Genomic DNA, 23,732 nt, shown 5'->3' on the forward strand with positions numbered 1-23,732 from the left:
AAAACATACTGCCGCTGGGGAGCAGGATCAACTGTCCCTACTCCCTGAAACTCCGGCTGCCGTTGGGGATCTGGGCCGACTGCCCAGCATCCCTGTAGTGCCGGTGGAGAGATCTCGGTCCCATCTCCACCTGCCATATGGGGTTCCCTACCTCTGTAGCTGGTACTGAAGCAGGAGATACTTCAGTCGGGTCTTCCCAGTAAACCTCCACAATATCCTCCCAGCTGAAGGGCTCTGAACCTGGGTCTGACACTCTGCTCTCTCGCTGAGCCTTCTCACTGGAGTGGAACAGCTGCTGGTAGTCCTGTTCCAGCTTCATCTCCCGAGTCACCAGGTGGACCAGGTCTTACTCAATTTTGTGAGTGTCGTCCCAGTCATACCTGCTCTCCCGCTACTCAAAGAGGTCCCTGAACCGGGCTTGTTTAGGGCTCCCAAACTCTAGCTCTGAAAAAGTCTCCCATAACAAGCCAGGACCATCAAACTCCTCTCCCTCTAGCTTGTCATGCTCAGCTGTCCTGGGTAGGTACTGTGCCCCATACTACCAGAGCGCCTGGTAGGCTTCTTTCAGCCACAGCTCCTGCCGTGCTAGGTGTTCCAATTCCTTTACCCATTCCTCCCGGGGCTGCTCTCCCAGGAAGGGCATCCGCAGGGCTACTCGCTTCTGCAACCGGTGGTCTTCCGCGGGGAGTCTCTCGTCCCGCAGATACTCCACAATACCCAGTGCCTGGTACCAGATGGCTTTACGGGCTGTATCTCGGTCATCCATGACACCCTCATCGTACTCCACTGCTGTTTCCATTCTGCTGTAGCCAGGGGAGCTGTACGGATACTAGCGTTGCCCTCAATATGTTCCACGAACGGTGTCTCCGAGCTGCTCCTCCTCGCACTAGGACGCCATCCCACTGCTGCCACCAATGTAATGGATCTCCTAGCACCCCGACCGGGTACCTCCGTTGATGGATGCTCCTAGTGCTTCCAGAGGACTCCAAGCACTCCGCTCTACACCAAAACCACCACAGGAACCAGGAACAGGAACAGCTCTTACAAGAGCTAATAGTATAGCCAGGGGAGTATACAGCGTATAGCAATCCCCAGTGTCGATCAGTTACCCAAACACCAGCCTCAACATGATGAAGGGTAAAACAGGAACCCTTTGTTGAACACACAGCATTGATTTATATACACATGACATACTGAGGACATGACATAGCAGCCAATCCTGTACAGTTTAAACACAAAACTAACCCTATTCAACAAACACAATGGCATTGTCTGTGACGCAATTAACAAACACATTGGCATTGTCTATGACGCAATCAACAATGAACATGCAAACAGATATCTTCACCCCCTCCATAATGAATGAATGGGAAGAGGAGACACATGTGATGGGATTATCTCCTGAGTGTATCATAGGAGTCAGGTGCTATTATAATCAACTATCTTAATCCCATCACTAACACAATCAGTGGGAGTCTCAGTGCAGAGTTAACCCTTTTTGTGTTGCTGAACCCACACCATGCCTTTTTAATGGGCAATAGGAAATATGTGGCATATAAATTACACACATAAATCAGGGTTCATAGGTCCTTGTAACCCCAAAAGGTCTGAGGGGGTCTCCATAGTTCAGGGTCCATAGTCTGTAGGAAGGAGGCTGGCCCTAAGGCTTCTCCAGCAGCCCCAGTGACGGTTCAGTCCGTCACACTGACACTGAACACGGATTGCAACACGGACAAAATAGAGCGTGTATCCGTGCTAAAAAGACGGACCGTGCTAAAACACTGATGTCTGAATACACACATTAAAATGAATGGGGATGCGTGCTGTCCGTGGAGAACACGTACAGAGCACATGCGTGGAACACTGACGTGTGAATGAGGCTTAACTCTCAGTGTGCAACGTCTTTCTCATCTACTGAAATAATCTGTGCTGCTGGGGACTCTGCCCTTTCAATTGTTTAACTCATAGTCTGCAACTTCCTTCAGAATCAGCACGTTCCCCTCCTAAAATACTCTGTGCTGCTCAAGAACTCTGCTACTTTTATTGTGTAAGGGCTCATGCACGCAAATGTATTTTATGTCTGCATCTGATCAGCATTTTTTGCGGATCGGATGTGGACCCATTCACTTCAATGGGGCCACAAAAGATGCGGAAAGCACACCGCGTACTGTCCACATCCGTATGTCAGTTCCGCGGCCCCGCAAAAAAAAATAGAACATGTCCTATTCTTGTCTGCATCACGGACATGGATAGAACTGGTGTATCGGGGGCCAGACGTTTCATTCCACAAAATGCGTAATGCACATGATCGGTATCTGTGTTTTGCAGATCCGCCATTTCCCAGCCGTCGTGTGGATGAGCCCTAACTATCAGTTTGTGACTTCTTCTACAAGATCAGCATACTCTGCTCCTGAAAGACTCTGTGCTGCTGGTTACCCTGCTCCTTCCACTCTGTAACTCTGGGTCTGTGACCTCACACTTGTCTCCGTCCCCTCCTCCCCTGTCCTCACAAGTCCAGTGCACTCCTCTCCTGAAATACTCTGCGCAGCACTGAGATGTTATGTTCACTTTTTATTAACCTTTCACTTCCCAAGGAAACAAGCTGATCGACCAGAAGATGCAGAAGATACAAGAGAATCTGGATCATGGGGAAGAGGTGCAGGGGGAGTACCTGACCTACCTGCTGTCCAGCGGCAATCTGACCATGAAGGAGGTGTATGGCAGCATCGCTGAGCTGCTGTTTGCTGGAGTCGACACAGTAAGGAGTTAAATATCAGCGCTTTTTTTTTTGCTGTGCAACCAGAGAACCAGCACTGGTGTCCTGGGGGTCGGGGGTTGCACCGCCATACATCGCTAGAATAACCCTGAAATATAAAAGACTATGACGTAGCAGTGCCCATATGGTAGTGGTAGTGCTGGCAGCGCCTATATACAATATGCAGAGTCCATTTGTTTAGTGAAGATGGTACAAAAATTTAAATGTATCAGCAGCAGCTATATCAGTACAAGACTAAAGGGTACATACAAGGGTACATACAGTTGTGTTCAAAATAATAGCAGTCAGACATCACTAACCTGATCAATCACTGTTTTTGGTAGAAATGATATTTCTACATGGCAAATAATTTACTAGCAGGTGTAGTAGAGTAACAGAAATCCAACAGACCCAACAGTCATGACATGCATGCTGCTGATTCTGTGTAATTGAATCACTTATTGAAAGGGGCATGTTCAAAATAATAGCAGTGTAGAGTTCAATGAGTGAGGTCATTCATTCTTTGAAAAACAGGTGACAATTATTGCCCTTATTTAAGGAAGTAAGGCAGCAAATGTTGTACCTGCCGGTTACAGTGCATTTATCTCTGAAATTATGAGGAAAATGGGTCGTTCCAGACATTGTTCAGAAGAACAGCGTACCTTGATTAAAAAGTTGATTGGAGAGGGGCAAACATATAAAGAAGTGCAGAAAATTATAGGCTGTTCAACTAAAATGATCGTAAATGCTTTAAAATGGCAACAAAAACCTGAAAGACGTGTAAGAAAGCGAAAAACGACCAATCGAATGGATAGAAGAATAGCCCAAATGGCAAGGACTCAGCCAACAATCAGCTCCAGGAAGATGACAGAAGGTGTAAAGTTCCCTGTGAGTCCTGTTACAATGAGAAGACGCCGATGTGAAGCCGAGCGATCTGCAAGAAGCCCCCGCAAAGTCCTACTGCTGAAGAAAAGACATGAGCTGAAGAGCTTACAATCTGCCAAAGAGCACATTGACGGCCTAAAGAGACGTTCTGTGGACTGATGGAAGTAAGATTGTTCTGCTTGGGTCCAGTGGCCGGAGACAGTTTGTCAGACGACCCCCAAACACTGAATTCAGCCGCAGTACACTGTGAAGACAGTAAAGCATGGTGGACAAGCATCATGATATGGGGATGTGTCTCATACTACGGTGTTGGGCCCATTTATCACAGACCAGGGATCATGGATCAGTCTGAATCCATCAGAACACGTGAAGAGGTCATGCTGCCTTATGCTCAGTGGCGTACCGCCAATATAGGCAGACCACGCCGTTGCTATGGGGCCCGCAGCACAGGGGGCCCCTCCGCTTATTTTAGCCAGTACTAGTAGTACACTACACACACTGTGGCGCAGGCGCAGCGGGCCCGCGGCACTTGTCTTTGATCGGCGGCCCCGCCCCCCTCCCCCTGCGCGTCTTGTATTAACCTGCCTCACTGCATGAACTTGAGTCAGATGCTTGCTATGGGGCCCAGTGATTTCTATGTACGCCCCTGCTTATGCTGTAGAGGAAATGCCCTTGAAATGGGTGTTCCAACAAGACAACGACCCCAAACTCACCAGTAAACGGGCAACATCTCGGTTCCAGACCAACAAGACTGACGTTATGGAGCGGCCGACCCAATCCCCGGATCTTCATCCAATAGAAAACTTGTGGGGCGACATCAAAAATGCAGTTTCTGAGGCAAAACCAAGAAATAGAGAAGAACTGTGTAATGTGGTCCGATCCTCCTGGGCTGGAATACCTGGTCACAGGGGCCTGAAGGTGGTGACTCCGAGCAGCACAGACGTCCAGCAGGTCTCAGAAACAGCGGTTAAACAACTAAGGCCTCATGCACACGACCGTTCCATTTTTTGCGGTCCGCAAATCGCAGATCCGCAAAAAATGAAAGCCGCCCGTGTGCCTTCCGCAATTTACGGAACAGTCAGCCCATTGAAGAAATGCCTATTCTTGTCCGCAAAACGGACAAGAATAGGACATGTTCTATTTTTTTTGCGGGGCAACGGAACGGAGCAACGGATGCGGACAGCACACGGAGTGCTGTCTGCATCTTTTGCAGCCCCATTGAAGTGAATGGGTCCGCATCCAAGCCGCAAAAACTGCGGCTCGGGTGCGGACCCGAAAAACGGTTGTGTGCATGAGGCCTAAATATTACTTAAGTGATTCAAAAGAAAGCAACATCTTCAGACATTATCAGTTTATATAGTGAATGTTTGAGTTTGTAAAGAAGAATACAAACACTGCTATTATTTTGAACAGTCTAATATTCACTTTTCTTAAAATTAGTTTTAGAGGAACAACACAAATTTGATATATTTTTCTTCATGTTTTGATTTGGAATAGAATGTGTTATTAGAAGGATTTTGAGCTTTATTAACTTTTTTAAACACACTGCTATTATTCTGAACACAGCTGTATACTAGTGTACTGACAGGGAAGACCTAGAAGAGGGACCGCATCAGTTGGGGGGTGCAGGATGGTAGAATCTGACACACAAATACTGTCAAATTCCAAACCAATAGGATCTGGTAGGTGCTGGATTATAGATCTTCTGGATTATCAGATGGTCATAGAAAAGTATATTACTTTTGCAGTGTATGGCGGTACTATGTCATGTATGGCGGTACTATGTCATGTATGGCGGTACTATGTCATGTATGGCGGTACTATGTCATGTATGGCACCTGTAATTCCATTCTGCTTAGTGTGGTTATTTTTACGCTGCTGGTATTGGAAGGCCGCCATCCAAATATCCTGTATTTCCCCATCTCAGACTTCAAACACCTTGTCCTGGGCCCTCTACCACCTCGCGAAAGACCAGGAGACCCAGGGATCTCTCTATGAGGAGGTGACCTCCATTGTCCCAGGAGAAGGTGTTCCCACTGCTGAGGATATCGCCAGGATGCCGCTGCTGAAGGCCGTCATTAAAGAAACGCTACGGTTGGTTTTATTCATTCCCCACCCCCCCACCCCAATTATAGTTATTCCTTTAACCCCTTAGTGCCCGGCCTGTTTTGTGCCTTACTGACGAAGCAATTTTCTGCATTTTTTCATTGTCGCATTCCAAGAGCTATAACTTTTTATTTTTCCGTCTATATAGCTGTATGAGGGCTTGTTTTTTGTGGGACAAGTTGTAGTTTTTAATGGCGCCTTTGTGCGGTACACATAACTTTCTGATTAACTTTTATTAACTCTTGCTAGGAGGGAGATGGGAAAAACAGCAATACTGCCGCTGCGTTTTTACGTTATAAGTTTGACAGCGTTAATTTTTTGGTACAAGTAACATAATATCTATCTTCTCTGGGTCAGTACCAAATACATACGTGTAGTTTTTTTTTTTACGTTTTACTACTTTTGCAAAAGAAAACCCATTTTTTTAAAAGGAAAAAAATCTTTTCCACTTCTGAAGACCCATAACTTTTTTTATTTTTCTTTCTATGGACTTGTGTGTGGGCTTGATTTTTTTATTTATTTATATTTTTTTTTTTTCTGGACGACTCTTAGATTTCATTGGTATCCTTTTGGAGTAAATTACACTTTTTGATCACTTGTTATCTAGTTTTTCGGTGGCAACTAAGAATACATTAGCAATTCTGTCATTTTTTTCAATTATATTTTTTTACGGTGTTTACCACAGGGGATAATTTACGTGATATTTATGTAGTCCAGGTCATTACGGACGCAGCAATACTACACATATGGGGGAGGTTTTTGTTTTTTGTGTGTCCGTTTTTTTCCCCTCCCTTTGTCATCCGTATTCCATGGACACTGATAGGCTGAAAATTTATTTCCAGAGCATCTCCTGCCAGCGGTCCGTGAAAACCACTAACAAAAGATGGACGCCATCCATGTTCTATCAGAGGTTTTCACTGACCCATAGACTTCAATGGGCGTGTCCTCATCACTGACCAAAGTATTGCATGTCTCTCTGGTTTTGCCACTGACCCACGGTCACCAGATAACCACTGATGTTTGAGCAAACACATTAAACTCTGTGGAGTGCGGTCCATGATTCACTGACTTGTGGAAGAGGAATAACTATATCAATGCAAAAAAACAACAACACTGCATCAGTGTAATTTTTACCCTTTTTTGTCTTTTTAATGACTTATCTAAGGGACGTTCTTCCCTTTCTGTGAGTGGGCAGCAGCTAATCAAGTGCCTGCATCTCCCAGGATGCATTGCAATTGGCTCTCGTTGACCTCTTTCTCCCCTGCATAGAAAACAGTCCCTCACATATAAGGCTCTTTCACACGAGCGTGTCCATTGCTGGAATCGCGCTCAGTGTAAGAGAGGGATCTTCGTGCGGTTCTGTAAGTCCAGCTTCATGTCAGTATGATTCTGTTACAGAAAGGTCAGACAGGCTTCTGTAAGTCCAGAACGCACGATCCCTCTCTCACACGCAGTGCGATTCCTGCAAGGGACACGCTGGAGTGAAAGAGCCCATAGCCTGAGGGATACAAATGGTATGTAAAGTTCCTTCACTACGGTCTAGAGAGACGGAGCTATAGATTTCTATGAATGAATGAAATTAATTAGGGGGGCCGGGGCCTTCACTATGAAGTAGAACTGAGGGGCTGGAAAGGGAGCAGGGACATTACGGAGCATGTCAGTCCATGCAGCATAAGGTAGACCAGGATAATAAACAGCATGTATGTACAGTACAGACCAAAAGTTTGGACACACCTTCTCATTCAAAGAGTTTTCTTTATTTTCATGACTATAAAAATTGTAGATTCACACTGAAGGCATCAAAACTATGAATTAACACATGTGGAATTATATACATAACAAACAAGTGTGAAACAACTGAAAATATGTCATATTCTAGGTTCTTCAAAGTAGCCACCTTTTGCTTTGATTACTGCTTTGCACACTCTTGGCATTCTCTTGATGAGCTTCAAGAGGTAGTCCCCTGAAATGGTTTTCACTTCACAGGTGTGCCCTGTCAGGTTTAATAAGTGGGATTTCTTGCCTTATAAATGGGGTTGGGACCATCAGTTGCGTTGAGGAGAAGTCAGGTGGATACACAGCTGATAGTCCTACTGAATAGACTGTTAGAATTTGTATTATGGCAAGAAAAAAGCAGCTAAGTAAAGAAAAACGAGTGGCCATCATTACTTTAAGAAATGAAGGTCAGTCAGTCAGCCGAAAAATTGGGAAAACGTTGAAAGTAAGGGCTATTTGACCATGAAGGAGAGTGATGGGGTGCTGCGCCAGATGACCTGGCCTCCACAGTCACCGGACCTGAACCCAATCGAGATGGTTTGGGGTGAGCTGGACCGCAGAGTGAAGGCAAAAGGGCCAACAAGTGCTAAGCATCTCTGGGAACTCCTTCAAGACTGTTGGAAGACCATTTCAGGGGACTACCTCTTGAAGCTCATCAAGAGAATGCCAAGAGTGTGCAAAGCAGTAATCAAAGCAAAAGGTGGCTACTTTGAAGAACCTAGAATATGACATATTTTCAGTTGTTTCACACTTGTTTGTTATGTATATAATTCCACATGTGTTAATTCATAGTTTTGATGCCTTCATAGTCATGAAAATAAAGAAAACTCTTTGAATGAGAAGGTGTGTCCAAACTTTTGGTCTGTACTGTATGTAAAAAACAACTGAACATTTTTATTGTTTTTATAGTGCAATAATACTTTATTTGAAATACCCGGTTTATTGCATAGTAATACTTTTTGTGGGATAACCACTTTTGCCGCATGAAAGGCCCTATAGATATGTCACTTATCTCCGGCTGTAGGGTGACAGTGTGACCTCTCTCATTAAGGATGTATCCTGTGGTGCCGCTTAATTCCAGAGTCGCTGTCGAGAAGGAGATCATCATCAGAGACTTTTGGTTCCCCAAAGACGTAAGTTCTTAAAGGGACAGATCATGCTTATCTCACGGAGGTTTTCGACACTGCACAAAGCCTCCTGGTGCCCTTGCTCTGGTCTCATGATTGGAATGGATATTAATCCCTTAACGACCTATGACATAACTGTATGTCATAGGATCGCCAGGGAAAGTATGGAGTGGGCTCACTAACTGAGCGCCCTCCGTACCCGGCGACAGGTGCAGCATGTGCCATACGACTGACACTCGCCTGCAAAGGCTGGGATCGGAGTAATCTCTCAGTAGTGACCAAGGTGTAATAGGATATGGGAAAAATCACACTACACTGCAGTACAGAGGTATTGAAGGGTATTGTACAATCGCGGGTTCAAACACCCTTGGAGGGCTGAAAACAAAGAAACTGTTTATTAAAGTTTTTTTAATACCCAATTATAAAAAAAATATAAAAAATTCCATTTATCATAAAAGAAAACCATAAAATAAGCATATCAAAAACTGTGGTGCTCCAGCCATAGACCGACCACAATAATAGAAATCAATTATTATTTATTAATAATAAAAATTCATTAGTCAAAAAGGCAAATCACACATGATCACTAGTATACTCAATAATCAACCTACATGATTAATGCAATATTAATGGTACATGTGCAAATGGATAAGTGATAAAGTAATATATAAAAATAAAACAAATTAATAAAAACACAATATATAATAGTCCAGTGCAGATAAAGTATAATATAGTAAAACCTGTATAATATACACCAGCAGTGTTATCAGATGGAAGCTCTGGACAGTAGCATACACCAATATAAGTATAGTATTGTTCTATTAGGGGTCAGCTGTTCTGTTCCGCAAAATACGGAATGCATACAGACGTCATCCGTATTTTTTGCGGATCCTTGTTTTGCAGACCGCAAAATACATACGATTGTGTGCATGAGCCCTTATACTTTGGCCCCTTTCAGACGAGCGAGTTCCACTCATCAGACTCACAGCGTGAGTATGCGGCAGCTCCCGGCCTGACCTCCCAGCACTGACGGGTCGCATAGCATTATATTGATTTATGATGCTATGTAATGCTTACAGTTCTGTTTTTACCGTAACGCAGGCCTCATAGAAGTGAATGGGGCTGCGTGAAAATCGCAAACAAGTGCAGATGCGGTGTGATTTTCACGCACGGTTGCTAGGGGACGATTGGGATGGGGACCCAATCTTCATTATTTTCCCTTATAATATTTTTATAAAGGAAAATAATAGCATTCTTAATACAGAATGCATAGTACAATAGGGCTGGAGGGGTTAAAAAAATAAATAAATTATTTAACTCACCTTAATCCACTTGTTCACGCAGCCGGCATCTCTTCTTTCTTCTTCTTTGAGGAAAAGGACCTGTGGTGACGTCACTGCGCTAATCACATGGTCCATCACATGATCATCACGTGATGAGCACAGTGATGTCACCACAGGTCCTTTGACAGGTCCTGAAGAATGAACAGGAGACAGGCAGCGCAATCAATTGGAGGAGGTGAGTTAATTTTATTTTTACTTTTTAACCCTCAATTGACCTTCTACTAAGCATTCTGTATTAAAGAATGCTATTATTTTCCCTTATAACCATGTTATAAGGGAAAATAATAAAATTTACAGAATACTGAACCCAAACCCGAACTTCTGTGAAGAAGTCCAGGTTTTGGGTCTGGGTACCAAACATGCCTATTTTTCTCACTCGTGTGAAAAACGAATTAAAATGCTTTGCACTCGCGGGGAAAAATCGTGCATGTTCCCGCAACGTACCCGCATCTTTTCCCGCAACGCACCCACAATTCCCATGTGAAACCAGCCTAAGAGTTACACAGCATCAATAATCAATATAATGCTATGCAACCCGTCAGTGCTGGGATGTCAGGACGGGAGCTGCCGCATACTCGTGCTGCGAGTCTGGAGTGTGGAACTCGCTCGTCTGAAAGGAGCCTTTATCTGGACTATTATATATTGTGTTTTTATTAAAAAAAAAAAATTATTTTTATATATTACTTTACCACTTATCTAGTTGCACATGTACCATTAATATTGCATTAATCATGTAGGTTGATTATTGAGTATACTAGTGATCATGTGTGATTTGCCTTTGTTAAAGATGTGTGAATTTTATTCAATATTTTTTGTATAACTAGGACTGTAATGAGTTAACTTTTTCTTCTCCAAGTGCCTCCCCCCCACACCTCTCTTTGTTTCAAGGCTGGAGAGGAGAGAGAGGGGGGCAAAGTGCTGTGCTGTGAGAAGTGTCTGATTTCTCATCTTTCTACAGGTGTCCCATAGAGTGTGGTAGAGATGCGTAAGCCAATCACATGGCTTGATGATATATATATTATTCACTGCCTATAGAGAAGCACCTCTTTGAAGTGTCACATATGACGTATGCAGTATTATTGTTAGATTGTTCGCGATTACAAAATGGCGAACACTTAGATGTTTACATTAGTTCACATTCCAAAGTGGTATTCACTGCGCAGATGTTGAAGTGTTATCTCTGTTTCTCTTATCTCTTCTTCCTTTTTGACCAATGGAACAATGTTTTAGCCTCAGAGAGGACTGCCCTCTTCTGAAGATGTATATACGGCTTATCCCATGTAATAAAAGTTAGAGATTGCTTTGACCAACTTCTGTGTCAGTGTTCAGTCTCTCAGCCACGCGTGGATATTAACCCCTGGGGGGGTACATTGATCTGGAACACCAGAGTGTATCTGAAATGCCCTAATTTAGGGCGTCTTTATAACCTTTTTGACTAATGAATTTGTATTATAAATAAGTAATAATTGATTATTGTGGTCGGTCTACGCCTGGAGCACCTCACAGTATTTGTTACTGGATTTGTTTTAGTCTGTGGCACCAGACATGTGAGTGTACTCGGCACATTCAGACTCTGCACTACTCTCTCCATATTATCTTAGTGAGCCGTCTAAAGACATTAATAAAATAAACCTAATTAGTATCTCTGGATCTGAAAATAATAAAATATCACATTATATATTGCACGCAATAAACACATTAAATTAGACCCACCCAAAAAAATTCATTTTTTGCAGTTTGTCTGGACATTATGTGGAACATTCATTAAATGGGTCAGTATTCAGAATTAGAAGAATATGGCTGCTCATATACAGCGCCACACCTGTCCACAGGTTGTATGTGGAATTGCAGCTCAACTCCATTCGCTTCAGTTGAGCTGATCCACAATACCAGACACAACCCATGGACAGGCGTGGTGCTGTTTCTGGAAGCAAGCAGCCATGTTTTTTAATACTAGGTGCCAACCACCTTCCCAACACTTGTAGGACATCAGGGTGCCAGAACCCTTTTCTGGGGTAGGTTTATATAGACCACTGGAGAAGAGACCCCAGTTCTCAGAACAGCCAAGGAAGTGTGCATAGTGGGAGTTGTAGTATCACAGCAGCCGGCGTGCCGCAGGTCACTGATGAATTTCTAGCTGGATCCCCATCTTGTTTTCTCTCCATTGTAGATGATGTTTGCCTTGAATCATTTTGCCATATCTCGAGACGAGAACAATTTTCCAGAACCGAACAAGTTCCTCCCTCAGCGCTGGTTCCGAGACCATAAGATGAAGAATAACCCATTCAGCTACATCCCATTTGGCTACGGCATTAGGGCTTGTGTCGGGCGTCGCATCGCCGAACTGGAGATGCATTTGACCTTGTCCCGGGTAAGTTCACGTTCTCCAGTGGGATATTCTTGGAAGGCCCTATATATAGATAGAAAGAGAGAGATATGCATATCTGCCATATCTTACCAAAGCCGGGTGGCTCATAGGGCTTGTCCAGGATTAAAAAAATGTCACCGATTACTTCCAGAAACGGCACCACCCCTGTCTATGTGTTGTGTCTGGTACTGCAGCTCAGCTCCATATAAGTGATTTGGTCTGAGCTGCAATACCACACATAACCTGTGAACAGGTGAGGCGCTGTTTATAAAGAAAAATCTATAACAGTGGCTCCCCTAAGCATGTTTTCTTGGAGGGATATTCTAGGTACGTATATCAAGTTGTCACCTATTCACAGGATAAGGAATAACTATTAGATTGGCGGGGATCTGACAGCTGGGACCCACACCGATCACAAGCACAGGGGCCCCACCAAAATGCATGGAGCGGAAGGTGGAACTTGCACACTGCCACTTCATTAAACTTCGAGAAGAAATAGCTGAATGATGTACTCCACTATCTCCAGCAGCCCTATGGAGATGAATGGGGGGCCCTGTGCAGTACGGGGCCCCCTTCTCATGATCAGTGGGGGTTCCAGCATTCAGACTCCAATGGTTATAATAGTTATGGGGTGCTCTAATGACTGTGTATAGGAAATACTTGATATAACTGGAATACCCTATTGTTTTTGCACCGTCTTGGACACCTGATACTTTCTGTTTAAAAGGCACCTTTTTCACAAACCTTCGACATTGATTGATAAACTCATGGGGCAGCTTAGTGCGGTGGCGTCACCTGGACCTCCACCAATTAAAAATTCTGATATATCTCTATAACTGGTCAACAGTTTGTGGAAATGATAGATATCCTTAAATTGATTTCTTTGTTACAGTGTATCAGTAAAGGTAAAAACTTTCAGTCTGGAATAAGTTTCCATTCTGTGACAGCAAGCAAAGATCTAGAAAGCAGTGAGGAAACTCAGTGCAGCCTTTTTTTTATGCAGTTGCACAGATTTGTTTTACTATATATCCATCCCTTCATAGCCCCCCATACCTGTATATGATGTCTTCATGTCATTTTATCCTCAGGTTATTAAGAAGTATGAGATCCATCCAGATCCTCAAGGTGGAAACGTCACACCTATGGCAAGAGTTGTCCTGACTCCAAATAAACCTATAAATCTTCAGTTTCTGGAAAGAAAGGCTCTTTGATGTGAGTGAGGCTGTCAATAGGATTTACCATGCAGACAATGGGAGTAGTAGTCATATATTTTCAAACACTGCAAGAGAAGAAAACTTTGTATCTTAACATTCTGTTTCTCTTTATTGGTTTCAAAACATGCAACATATAAGTAAAGTTTTTAACTGTTACAATTGCCAATAAAAATCATTTGCGAGAATATAGTTGTTGCACATAGATGAAAACGTATCACAAGTTACATGAGGAGGGAACACACACGGCCCGTCCAAAATTGAACTGATATCTACTATAAGTCGCTTCTTGACCAAAGTCTCTCTTGAATCGTCCGGTTCATACATTTCACAAACTACACTGCTCAAAAAAATAAAGGGAACACTTAAACAACACAATGTAACTCCAAGTCAATCACACTTCTGTGAAATCAAACTGTCCACTTAGGAAGCAACACTGAGTGACAATCAATTTCACATGCTGTTGTGCAAATGGGATACACAACAGGTGGAAATTATAGGCAATTAGCAAGACACCCCCAATAAAGGAGTGGTTCTGCAGGTGGTGACCACAGACCACTTCTTAGTTCCTATGCTTCCTGGCTGATGTTTTGGTCACTTTTGAATGCTGGCGGTGCTTTAACTCTAGTGGTAGCATGAGACGGAGTCTACAACCCACACAAGTGGCTCAGGTAGTGCAGCTTATCCAGGATGGCACATCAATGCGAGCTGTGGCAAGAAGGTTTGCTGTGTCTGTCAGCGTAGTGTCCAGAGCATGGAGGCGCTACCAGGAGACAGGCCAGTACATCAGGAGACGTGGAGGAGGCCGTAGGAGGGCAACAACCCAGCAGCAGGACTGCTACCTCCGCCTTTGTGCAAGGAGGAACAGGAGGAGCACTGCCAGAGCCCTGCAAAATGACCTCCAGCAGGCCACAAATGTGCATGTGTCTGCTCAAACGGTCAGAAACAGACTCCATGAGGGTGATATGAGGGCCCGACGTCCATAGGTGGGGGTTGTGCTTACAGCCCAACACCGTGCAGGACGTTTGGCATTTGCCAGATAACACCAATATTGGCAAATTCGCCACTGGCGCCCTGTGCTCTTCACAGATGAAAGCAGGTCCACACTGAGCACATGTGACAGACGTGACAGAGTCTTGAGACGCCGTGGAGAACGTTCTGCTGCCTGCAACATCCTCCAGCATGACCAGTTTGGCATTGGGTCAGTAATGGTGTGGGGTGGCATTTCTTTGGAGGGCCGCACAGCCCTCCATGTGCTCGCCAGAGGTAGCCTGACTGCCATTAGGTACCGAGATGAGATCCTCAGACCCCTTGTGAGACCATATGCTGGTGCGGTTGGCCCTGGGTTCCTCCTAATGCAAGACAATGCTAGACCTCATGTGGCTGGAGTGTGTCAGCAGTTCCTGCAAGACGAAGGCATTGATGCTATGGACTGGCCCGCCCGTTCCCCAGACCTGAATCCAATTGAGCACATCTGGGACATCATGTCTCGCTCTATCCACCAACGTCACGTTGCACCACAGACTGTCCAGGAGTTGGCAGATGCTTTAGTCCAGGTCTGGGAGGAGATCCCTCAGGAGACCGTCCGCCACCTCATCAGGAGCATGCACAGGCTTTGTAGGGAGGTCATACAGGCACGTGGAGGCCACACACGCTACTGAGCCTCATTTTCACTTGTTTTAAGGACATTACATCAAAGTTGGATCAGCCTGTAGTGTGTTTTTCCACTTTAATTTTGAGTGTGACTCCAAATCCAGACCTCCATGGGTTGAAAAATTTGATTTCCATTTTTTTATTTTTGTGTGATTTTGTTGTCAGCACATTCAACTATGTAAAGAACAAAGTATTTCAGAAGAATATTTAATTAACTCAGATCTAGGATGTGTTATTTTTGTGTTCCCTTTATTTTTTTGAGCAGTGTATAATATGCGTGTGTTTCCCCCAATCTTGGCAACATACTAAACACGCGAGTATAACAACAAAGACTAGACAGACATAGACTCACAAAGGAAGAGGAAACACGGGGGTAGCGAGGGGTGGGGTGGGGAGTGCCCAAAAACCCATGATCGTAATGAGTGGTACTTACTGTATGTACCTACCAATCTGAATTAACAACCGAGGTTTAGGGCAATTTAGTAGTCGACAGGTTCCTAATACATGAGTTTAGCCCTCAAAGCGTACCTCTCCACACTCTCCACGGGCTCCATGTTTTCAGAAATCTGTTATGGTATCTCTCTGTCTTGCTACTAAGTTCCTCAAAGTTGCCCCTCTGGTCTACCTTGGCACACCATTCATCAAATGTTGGAGGGCTCGAATTTAACCAATGCAGGGGAATTAAAGTTTTCGCTGCAGCTAGCAAATGTGTAATCGGGTTTGTCTTGGCTGGGCGGTGGGCAGCGTTTGGTTTAGCTAAGAAGATCATTTCTGGCATTATGCGGAAGGATGTTTTTTGAGATGACCTGGATAGCAGATTCAATTTGTCTCCAAAATGTATGGATGGCTTCAGAGTCCCACCAGATGTGCAAGTAAGATCCACTTGACCCCTGACACCTCCAACATCTGTCCGAAAAAGAAATTCAGGTGTCTTATACCACTTACATAATAATTTATAATGGCTTTCCTGAAGGCGCACACATCGTGAGAACAAACCTTGTCTCTGACTCAGAGAGATTGATTCCCAGCTCCTTCTCCCAGGAGCAAAATAAAATGCTGGTATAAATAATACATTTTCCTGGATTTGGGAAGATTTGACAACATCAATTGCTCAAAAGCTGTAAGGGCCCTCTCCGGAGCCGCCTCTGCCAAGAATTTGGAACATATACGTTTAAAGTGGGTGTAATAGAAGGACCTTGTCACCCCGGGAATGTCTGCTGGGAGAAATGTTCCAAAAGTGTCAATTGCGGGAACGGCATTATTTTTGAGTGCATCCCTCAGTTTCCATTGTGTGAAAAAATGCCGTACGTCCTCCTTCGCTGCCCCCAGGGAGGCAATCGAGACAGGCAGAAGGGACATTGGTACAAGAGGTGATGGCCGAGGGGCAAGGGAGTGTGCCAGGTTCCTCCACACTTCCATTGGTCCCATTAACATGGGATTACCTTTGCTGTCCGGTCTGGAGCTACAAATTTCCTAGATCAGTGTATTTGTTCCACGAGGAGGATATTGCAAAGGGGTCCTCCTCCCCTATTGGGAACAATATCTGCAACCATCTAATTAACTGAACTGCTTTGTAATATGAGTCTACATCAGGTAGACCCAAGCCTCCCTCCTCCTGACCATCATGGAGTGAGCTAGTCGTGATCTCCTATGTTTCCATAGGAACTTAGAGAAGAGGCTTCTGATGGATGTAAAGAAGGCGGATGGGCACCATCTGCAATATATACAACACTTTTGGCATTATATATGTTTTCAGAAGGTTTCTTCTACCAAGCCAAGAGATCCACAGTTCTCATAGGATTTCAGTAAGTTTGTAACCTCCCATAGTAATGTCGAATAATTCAGATGATAAAGATCTGAGAGGTCTCTGGATAAACGTACTCCTAAATAGGCGATCGTTGAGGGGGCCCAAGCAAAATTAGTGCTCTATTTCAAACTTGGGACCACTTCTTGTGGGCCCGTTATATTGAGTACCTCCGACTTGGTAGAATTGACTTTATAATTAGAAATAATTCCATATTCCTGCAATAAGTGTGCAATCTCTGGAAGACTATCAGATGGATTTGTTGTTAAAAGCAATAGATCATCAGCAAAAGCTAAGAATTTAAATTGCCTTCTTGTCATGCCCTGCTCTGACTATGTGTGGAGGTCAGCCAGAATAGCAGCACGTGTTTAGTTTTTGTTTTGTTTTGGAGTCGTGCTGAACCCGCCTCCCATCAGGTGCACTGGGTGGGGTCATTGGTTTAAATATCACTGTAGTCCAGTGTTCTGAGCGGGATATAGAAATCAGTCTGGCCTTGGAAGCAAGCAAGGAAGGAAGGTTGTCTGTTCCAGCTCAGAAAAGATAAGTGTGGTTTCAGTTTTTGTTGATGGCTGTCTAGGTTGTGTTTGTGTCATCTTTCCCATCCAGGTTCTGTGCGAGCAGGCTGCTCCTTTTCCCCTTTTCACCATCTCAGGGAATCTAGGGTGTTTTAGCCCAGGCACGAGGACACATCATTCCTACCTTCAAGGTCTGAATGTGGGCTGAGCAGTGCAGGGAGAGAGGTCAGGGTTTAGCTAGGAGGTGACCCTTTCCCTGCTTCTTGCCTAGAGCCTGGTTGTTGGTTTATCTGTGTGTCTGAGTTCCCCATCCGCCGTGACACTTCTCCCTAAAAGAACCCCCCGAATGCCATCCCGCTCTCTGACACTCTGGAGCAAAGTTTCCATTACAAGGACAAATAGAGAGGGGGATAGTGGGCACCCATCTCTAGTTCCTTTTGTGATTTCAAATACGGGTGAAAATGTGCCATTTATGTTGAGGCGTGCATGGGGGGCCTGGTATAGCGTAAAGATCGCGGGTATCAATGACTGTGGGAAAGCAAGTTTACGGAGTGCAGCTTCCATAAATGCCCATTTGACTCTATCAGGAGCCTTCTCGGCATCAATGCTTTAGAGGTGCGGGCAGTGTGGATGGCGTGGAAAAGTCTAGTTGTGTTGGTCTTCCCCTCTCTCCCTTGGTCAAAACCCACTTGTTCAGGGCCTACTAAAGAGGGGATGATGGATTTAATCCTATTGGCGAGCAGTTTGGCCCATAGTTTCAGGTCTTGGTTTAGTAAGGAAATTGGCCTGTAACTTCCACAATCTGTGGGATTCTTCCCTACTTTAGGTATTAGTCTGATAAAGGCTTCTTGGGCCTGTTTTGGAAGAACGCCGCCTGAGAGAAGATAATTGCAGACTTTTGTCAAGTGAGGTACTAGCACCTCATGAAAGGTTTTGAAATAGTATAGGGGGAAACCATCTGGGCCTGGACTCTTTTTAGGGGAGAAGCTCCATATGGCCTTTTTAAACTTCTACTTCGGAAAAGGAGGAAACCAGTTCCACAGCAACAGCGGGAGAGAGAGAGGGGAGTTTTAAGGAGTGCAGAAACTTTTGTGTTGCCTCCATAGCTCTCATATTAGATTCTGTACTATCTGGGTCATTTAAATTGTATTGTTTAGAATATAAGTGGTGGAAAGCCTTCGCAATCTCCTCTGTGGTCGTCACCATTTTACCAGAATCATCTTTAATTTTGTGAATGAAAGCTTTAGATCTGGCTTTCTTAAGGAGGGAGGACATCAACCTGCCTCCTGTGTCCCCATGAGCAAAAATAAGGTGCTTAAAGTACAAACAAGCTGAACGAATTGAGAGGTAGGTTTTAAGCTTTGCCCTCAGGGTCACCAGTTCTTCCTGATTTGGATAGTTTTTGGATCTTCTCCACTGCCGCGATCTGTTGTAGAATGCTATCAACTTATTTTGGTTTATCTTTTTTTAGTTTGGCGCCAAGAGCGATAAGTATACCCCTAATGTAGACTTTATGCGCCTCCCAGACTATCGGTGCCTTCATCTCTTCTACTGAGTTTAAATCGAAATACTCTCTGAGATGTTTATTGATTTCCTGGCAGGTTTTTTCATCGCTAAGACCATTCCTTTCTGGGTAACTGGTTGATGGAAAGTGTGATGGAACACAGGGTGCGGTCAGAGATGGTGATATTGCCTGTGGAAGCTGATCTTGTCTGCAACAACACTGGTTTGGTGGCTAGTATGTGGTCTAGTCTCTGAAAAGAGTTGAGAGTGGTTGACTTAAAGGGGTTAACCCGGACATATCCCCATTTTCACCCCAACAGCCCCCCTGACTTGAGCATCGGAGCAGTTCATGCTCCGATGCTCTCCTTTCGCGCAGGGCAAAGGCATTTTTAGGAGTTCTGGTGACGTACCGGGGCTCTCCATGGGGCTGACAGGAAGCCTGGTGACATCACCGGCACTGATGGGCGGGCTTTTGTGCTGCCCTAGCCAGTAAAATGGCTAGGGCAGCGCTAAAGCCCGCCCATCAGAGCTGGTGACGTCACCGAACACCCTGCCGGGCGGAAGCTTCAGCCTGGCAGTGTGTTATTGTAAATAAAAGAGCCCGAGCCCTGAGCGACTTAAAGCAGGGCAAGGGAGAGCATCGGCTCATGAGATGCTTGCCTCAGGGATGCTGCTGGGGTGAAAATAAGGGTATATCTGGGTTCAGCTCTGAACCTGGACAACCCCTTTAAAGGTTTAATCCTTCGTTTGAGGATGGAGCTGTCTTCACAGATCAATTAAGCCTATTTCCTGCAATTTAGCATGAAGCTTGCCCATTGCTCTCCGTGTGATACTGGAGCGCTCTGACGATGAGTCCAGCAGGGGATTCAATACTAAATTTAAATCCCCACCTAAGATGACCTGACCTTCGGCGAACATCTTTAGGTCTTCCAGGACCTGTAGTAACCATGGAATCTGTTTGGTAATAGGGACATAGATATTTGCGAATGTGTATTACTCGGACGCCACAGACCCCTTAAGAAAGAGAACCCTACCCTCAGCATCTGTAAACTGTTGGGAGACCCGGACAGGAATATATTTGTGGAAAGCGATTGATACTCCTTTTGTGCGGGAAGTTTCCTAGCAACTATGGAACCATTGGTTAAAGTAGTAAGTGGGGAGTTTTGGTGTTCTATCTTTTTTGGAAGTGGGTTTCTTGCAGGAACACAATACTGGTTTTGAGCTTACGTGGTAAAAAGATGGCGTCGTGTCTTTTATTAGGCAAATTGAAGCCTTTTATGTTTAAGGCTGTGATCTTGATCTCTGTCATAGGTATCTCACGGCCGTTTGATAACTCTATTTGGTAACTCTAAAGAATAGTGAGATTTCTTTTGGTATCAGTCGCAATGAGTATTGCGCGAGTGTGACGTAAAAGGGAGAGACGGGGAAAGGAAAGTAAAACTGACAGACGTGGGGGAGACACTAACCAAGACGAACAACAAAGAGACGGTTACAATTAACACAGAACCAACAACAGATAAATGTTAACTACTATACAACCTTGTACTTTGTAGATGTGAGAATAAGGCTACATTCACACGAACGTTGTTTGTTTCCGCGTCCGGATAGGATGCAGACCCATTCATTTCAATAGGTCTGCAAAAAATGCGGACAGCACACGGTGTGCTGTCCGCATTTTTTGCAGACCTATTGAAATGAATGGGTATATCAGTATGTCCGTTCCGTAGCCTTGCAAAAAAAAATAGAACATGTCCTATTCTTGTCCGTTTTAGGCATTGCTAATATGGATCCGCCAAAAAAATAAAAATGGATGGCCATCCGTTTTTTTTGTGGACCGCAAAACACATACAGTCGTGTGCATGTAGCCTAACACTGTATGTGTCTTGCCTGCTACACCCACTGCCCTCCTCTAACCAAGCAGAGATAGAAAAAGTGTGTGTGGGGGGGGGGGGTACACCCAGGCATGTTGTGCACCCCAGCGCCACCTGAAAAGATATAGCCGGTCAGAAGTAAATGAAGGGGGATAAAAACAATTGGGGGGGAGGGGGCAGGATGAGTTCAGGTGCAGAGTAAGCTGGACTTCAAAGATGGACGACCTGAAGAGTAGCGATGTTGCCGCCGTTGAGAGTAACTGGGAAGTAGGTAGGGGCTGGTGCTCCTAGTGTCATACTCAGATATGTGTTCAGCCTCTTGTTCAAATAAGTAACTACCTATATCATCGCCTCCTAGGATGGGGGTGGGATAGGGTGCAAACCTCTCTTATCTGCGACCGGTTCAGAGCCGTCACATCTTAAACTACCCAAAACACAATGCTTAATAACTGCCAATCCTGTAACACAATAACGCGAGATGAAGAGCCCGGTTTAGATGCTCTTGAAAATGGGAAGAAAAGCAATTGCACATAAGTAGATGGGTCGTTGACCCCAAACCTGCACATTAGCTTGAGATTCTGAGTGTCCTTCTTAGAATCGTGGTAATAAATCCCGGGCATTGACGAGAGTCGGGTAATTGAAGCTGCTGCCTTAAGGTTTCCCCTTTTCTCCTTTGGCTCTTGTTTTCTGGTAGTTGTTTTCCATGCGTCCACTTTCGGGGTGGAGGTAGATCTTGGTCAAGAAGCATAGGCATCCAGGACTGTAGTTGCAACGGCGGGATTTCCAACACAGCCCATCATTTCTCCAGGAACGGGTGGAGAGTAAACAGTTAATCTCCGACCATTATGCCTGACAGCTAACCCAAAGGGAAAAAGCCATGACTACGGTATATTCTTGGACCTCAGAACCTCCAGCCGTGGTCTCAAAATTCTCCTCTTTGCTAGAGTAGCTGGAGCAAGATCTGGATAGAAATTAAGTGTGGTCTCAGCATAGACAACGGGGTGGTTTTCTCTAGCTGCTGTGAGTAATTGACACGTGTCCACAGAAGATGGTAAACCACATATTATGTCTCGTGGTGGCTCCCCCTGTTTTGGTTTGGGGCGCAATGCTCTGTGAATATGTTCCACCACTATTCCTGCTGTTCGTTCTGGGCCCAGTAGGCTATTAAAGATCGCCTTCGCCACCTTCTCAGGAGATTCTGGCGCGAAATGCTCCGGTAACCCTTTGATTCTAATATTTTTTCTTCTGCTTCTTCTCCTCCCCTGCTACTGTTGGCGTTATGGGCGCCCGTCCGGAGCTGGCTCAGACTGAGGGCAGATCTGGTGTTCCAGTCGGGGGTCGGCTGTCCGTGCTGCGTACCCGCCCCCCTGTTCGTCTGGGACATAGCCCCCCTTCTATGCGCCCCTCAGGCTCCCTCGGATCCGGTGCTAACCTTGCTTCCCCTGCGTGCGCTGGCTCTGCGCGTTCCTGCTGGCCTGCTCGGGTGTTCCAAGATGGCGCCGTAGCTCCGCCCTTCCGCCCCTGTCACTTCCCATTGCAGCGGATCCATTTGGCGTGTGGCAGGTGAGTCCTCCAGTTAGTGTAGGAATGGGTGCGCAGGAGAGCACTGATTATAGGGATCCCCAACTCCCCCTTCTTCTCAGCCTCTGGCTAGTGCAGTGGTGGTCCCAGTGATGAGTGACCACCCTCCTTCCCCTGCAGCAATTTTGGCCCACGCCGGTGCATCTCCCCCCGCGGTGCTACCCTCCCCCGTGGCATTGGTTCCCTTTCCTGCATTAGCTGCTTACCCTCCTGTTTTGACGCCTGTTGCCCCCTCTGCTATTCTATCCACTGGCAGTACGGGGCAGGTTGAGTTAGTTGACCCGCAATCGGCTCTTTCCACTATGGCTCCACCATTGTCTTCTCCTCCACTAGTGGCCTATCACAGATCGCGCAGGCGCAGGGAGCTATCGGCCTCATCCTCTTCGTCGCAGGGAGATAGGAGGCGTCACCACTGTGGCTCTCTCCAGCGCTGGTCCCGATGCCATTCCAAGGCTTCCGGGAGCAGCAGGCGATCCAGATCCTCTAGATGGCGCTCCCAGTCGTCTTCGAATGGATCGACGAGTGCATCAGGGGAGTCTGGCCGAATGTCCAGGTCAAAACGTAAAAGGCAGGTGCCTTCTCGCACATCCAGGGCTCCCAGCTTAGTCGCCGCTGCGGTACACCAGGAGGTCGTACCGGTACCTGGTCCTTCGGTAGTGGCGGAGTCTTCAACACTCGGTGAGTACCAGTATACTGGGGCATGGGGGGCGGGAGGGGTTGAGACAAACATAGAGTCATTATTGAAGGCGCTGTTGGAAAAGATGCCCCAATCTTACCAGCCCCCTCCCTTTCCTTCACAGAAGCTTGCGCCCATTTTAGCTGGGGTCCATAAGGACTCCATTTTCTGTGGCGTCAGTCCTCTGGGATGCCATGTAGAGGAGTCAGTTAGGGACAAGATTTGGGCTAACCAGTATGCTGATATTTGGTCCCTGGTATCGGTGGACCAGCATACCATAGACAGGGAGCGGCCGGTATCTGACAAGCCTTATGAGCGTAGGCCCAAGGTAGCCAAGACCATGAATAATTGGTTGCAGGGTTTTTCGGTTTTGGGATGCATCATGGGTCAGAAACACCCCGAGCGTTCCTCTGAGCTTTTCGTCTACCAGGACACGATATACAGCGCCTACAATGGCCATGGCGGTAGCGCCTGGTGGTGGTATGATGAAGAATTCCGCCGACGTTTGGCGTTGCACCCGGATATTGGTTGGGGGGTGAAAGCTACCGATGTTTGGCT

The 23,732-nt window shown here is 45.6% G+C and overlaps 1 protein-coding gene across 1 annotated transcript in view; it reads left to right on the plus strand.

Moving 5' to 3' along the window:
* LOC121008254 (sterol 26-hydroxylase, mitochondrial-like) overlaps positions 1 to 13,662 on the plus strand; it is a 29,220-nt gene extending 15,558 nt beyond the window's left edge. Inside the window, exons 5-9 of the mRNA XM_040440687.1 lie at positions 2,595 to 2,758; positions 5,568 to 5,734; positions 8,574 to 8,655; positions 12,163 to 12,363; positions 13,449 to 13,662. Of these exons, the coding sequence (XP_040296621.1) occupies positions 2,595 to 2,758; positions 5,568 to 5,734; positions 8,574 to 8,655; positions 12,163 to 12,363; positions 13,449 to 13,571 (737 nt within the window). The 3' untranslated portion in view covers positions 13,572 to 13,662. The remainder of the gene's footprint in view (positions 1 to 2,594; positions 2,759 to 5,567; positions 5,735 to 8,573; positions 8,656 to 12,162; positions 12,364 to 13,448) is intronic.
* Positions 13,663 to 23,732: the final 10,070 nt, after the last annotated feature.

The sequence above is a fragment of the Bufo bufo genome, chromosome 7, assembly GCF_905171765.1.
Source record: "Bufo bufo chromosome 7, aBufBuf1.1, whole genome shotgun sequence".
In the NCBI taxonomy this organism is placed as follows: Eukaryota; Metazoa; Chordata; class Amphibia; order Anura; family Bufonidae; genus Bufo; species Bufo bufo.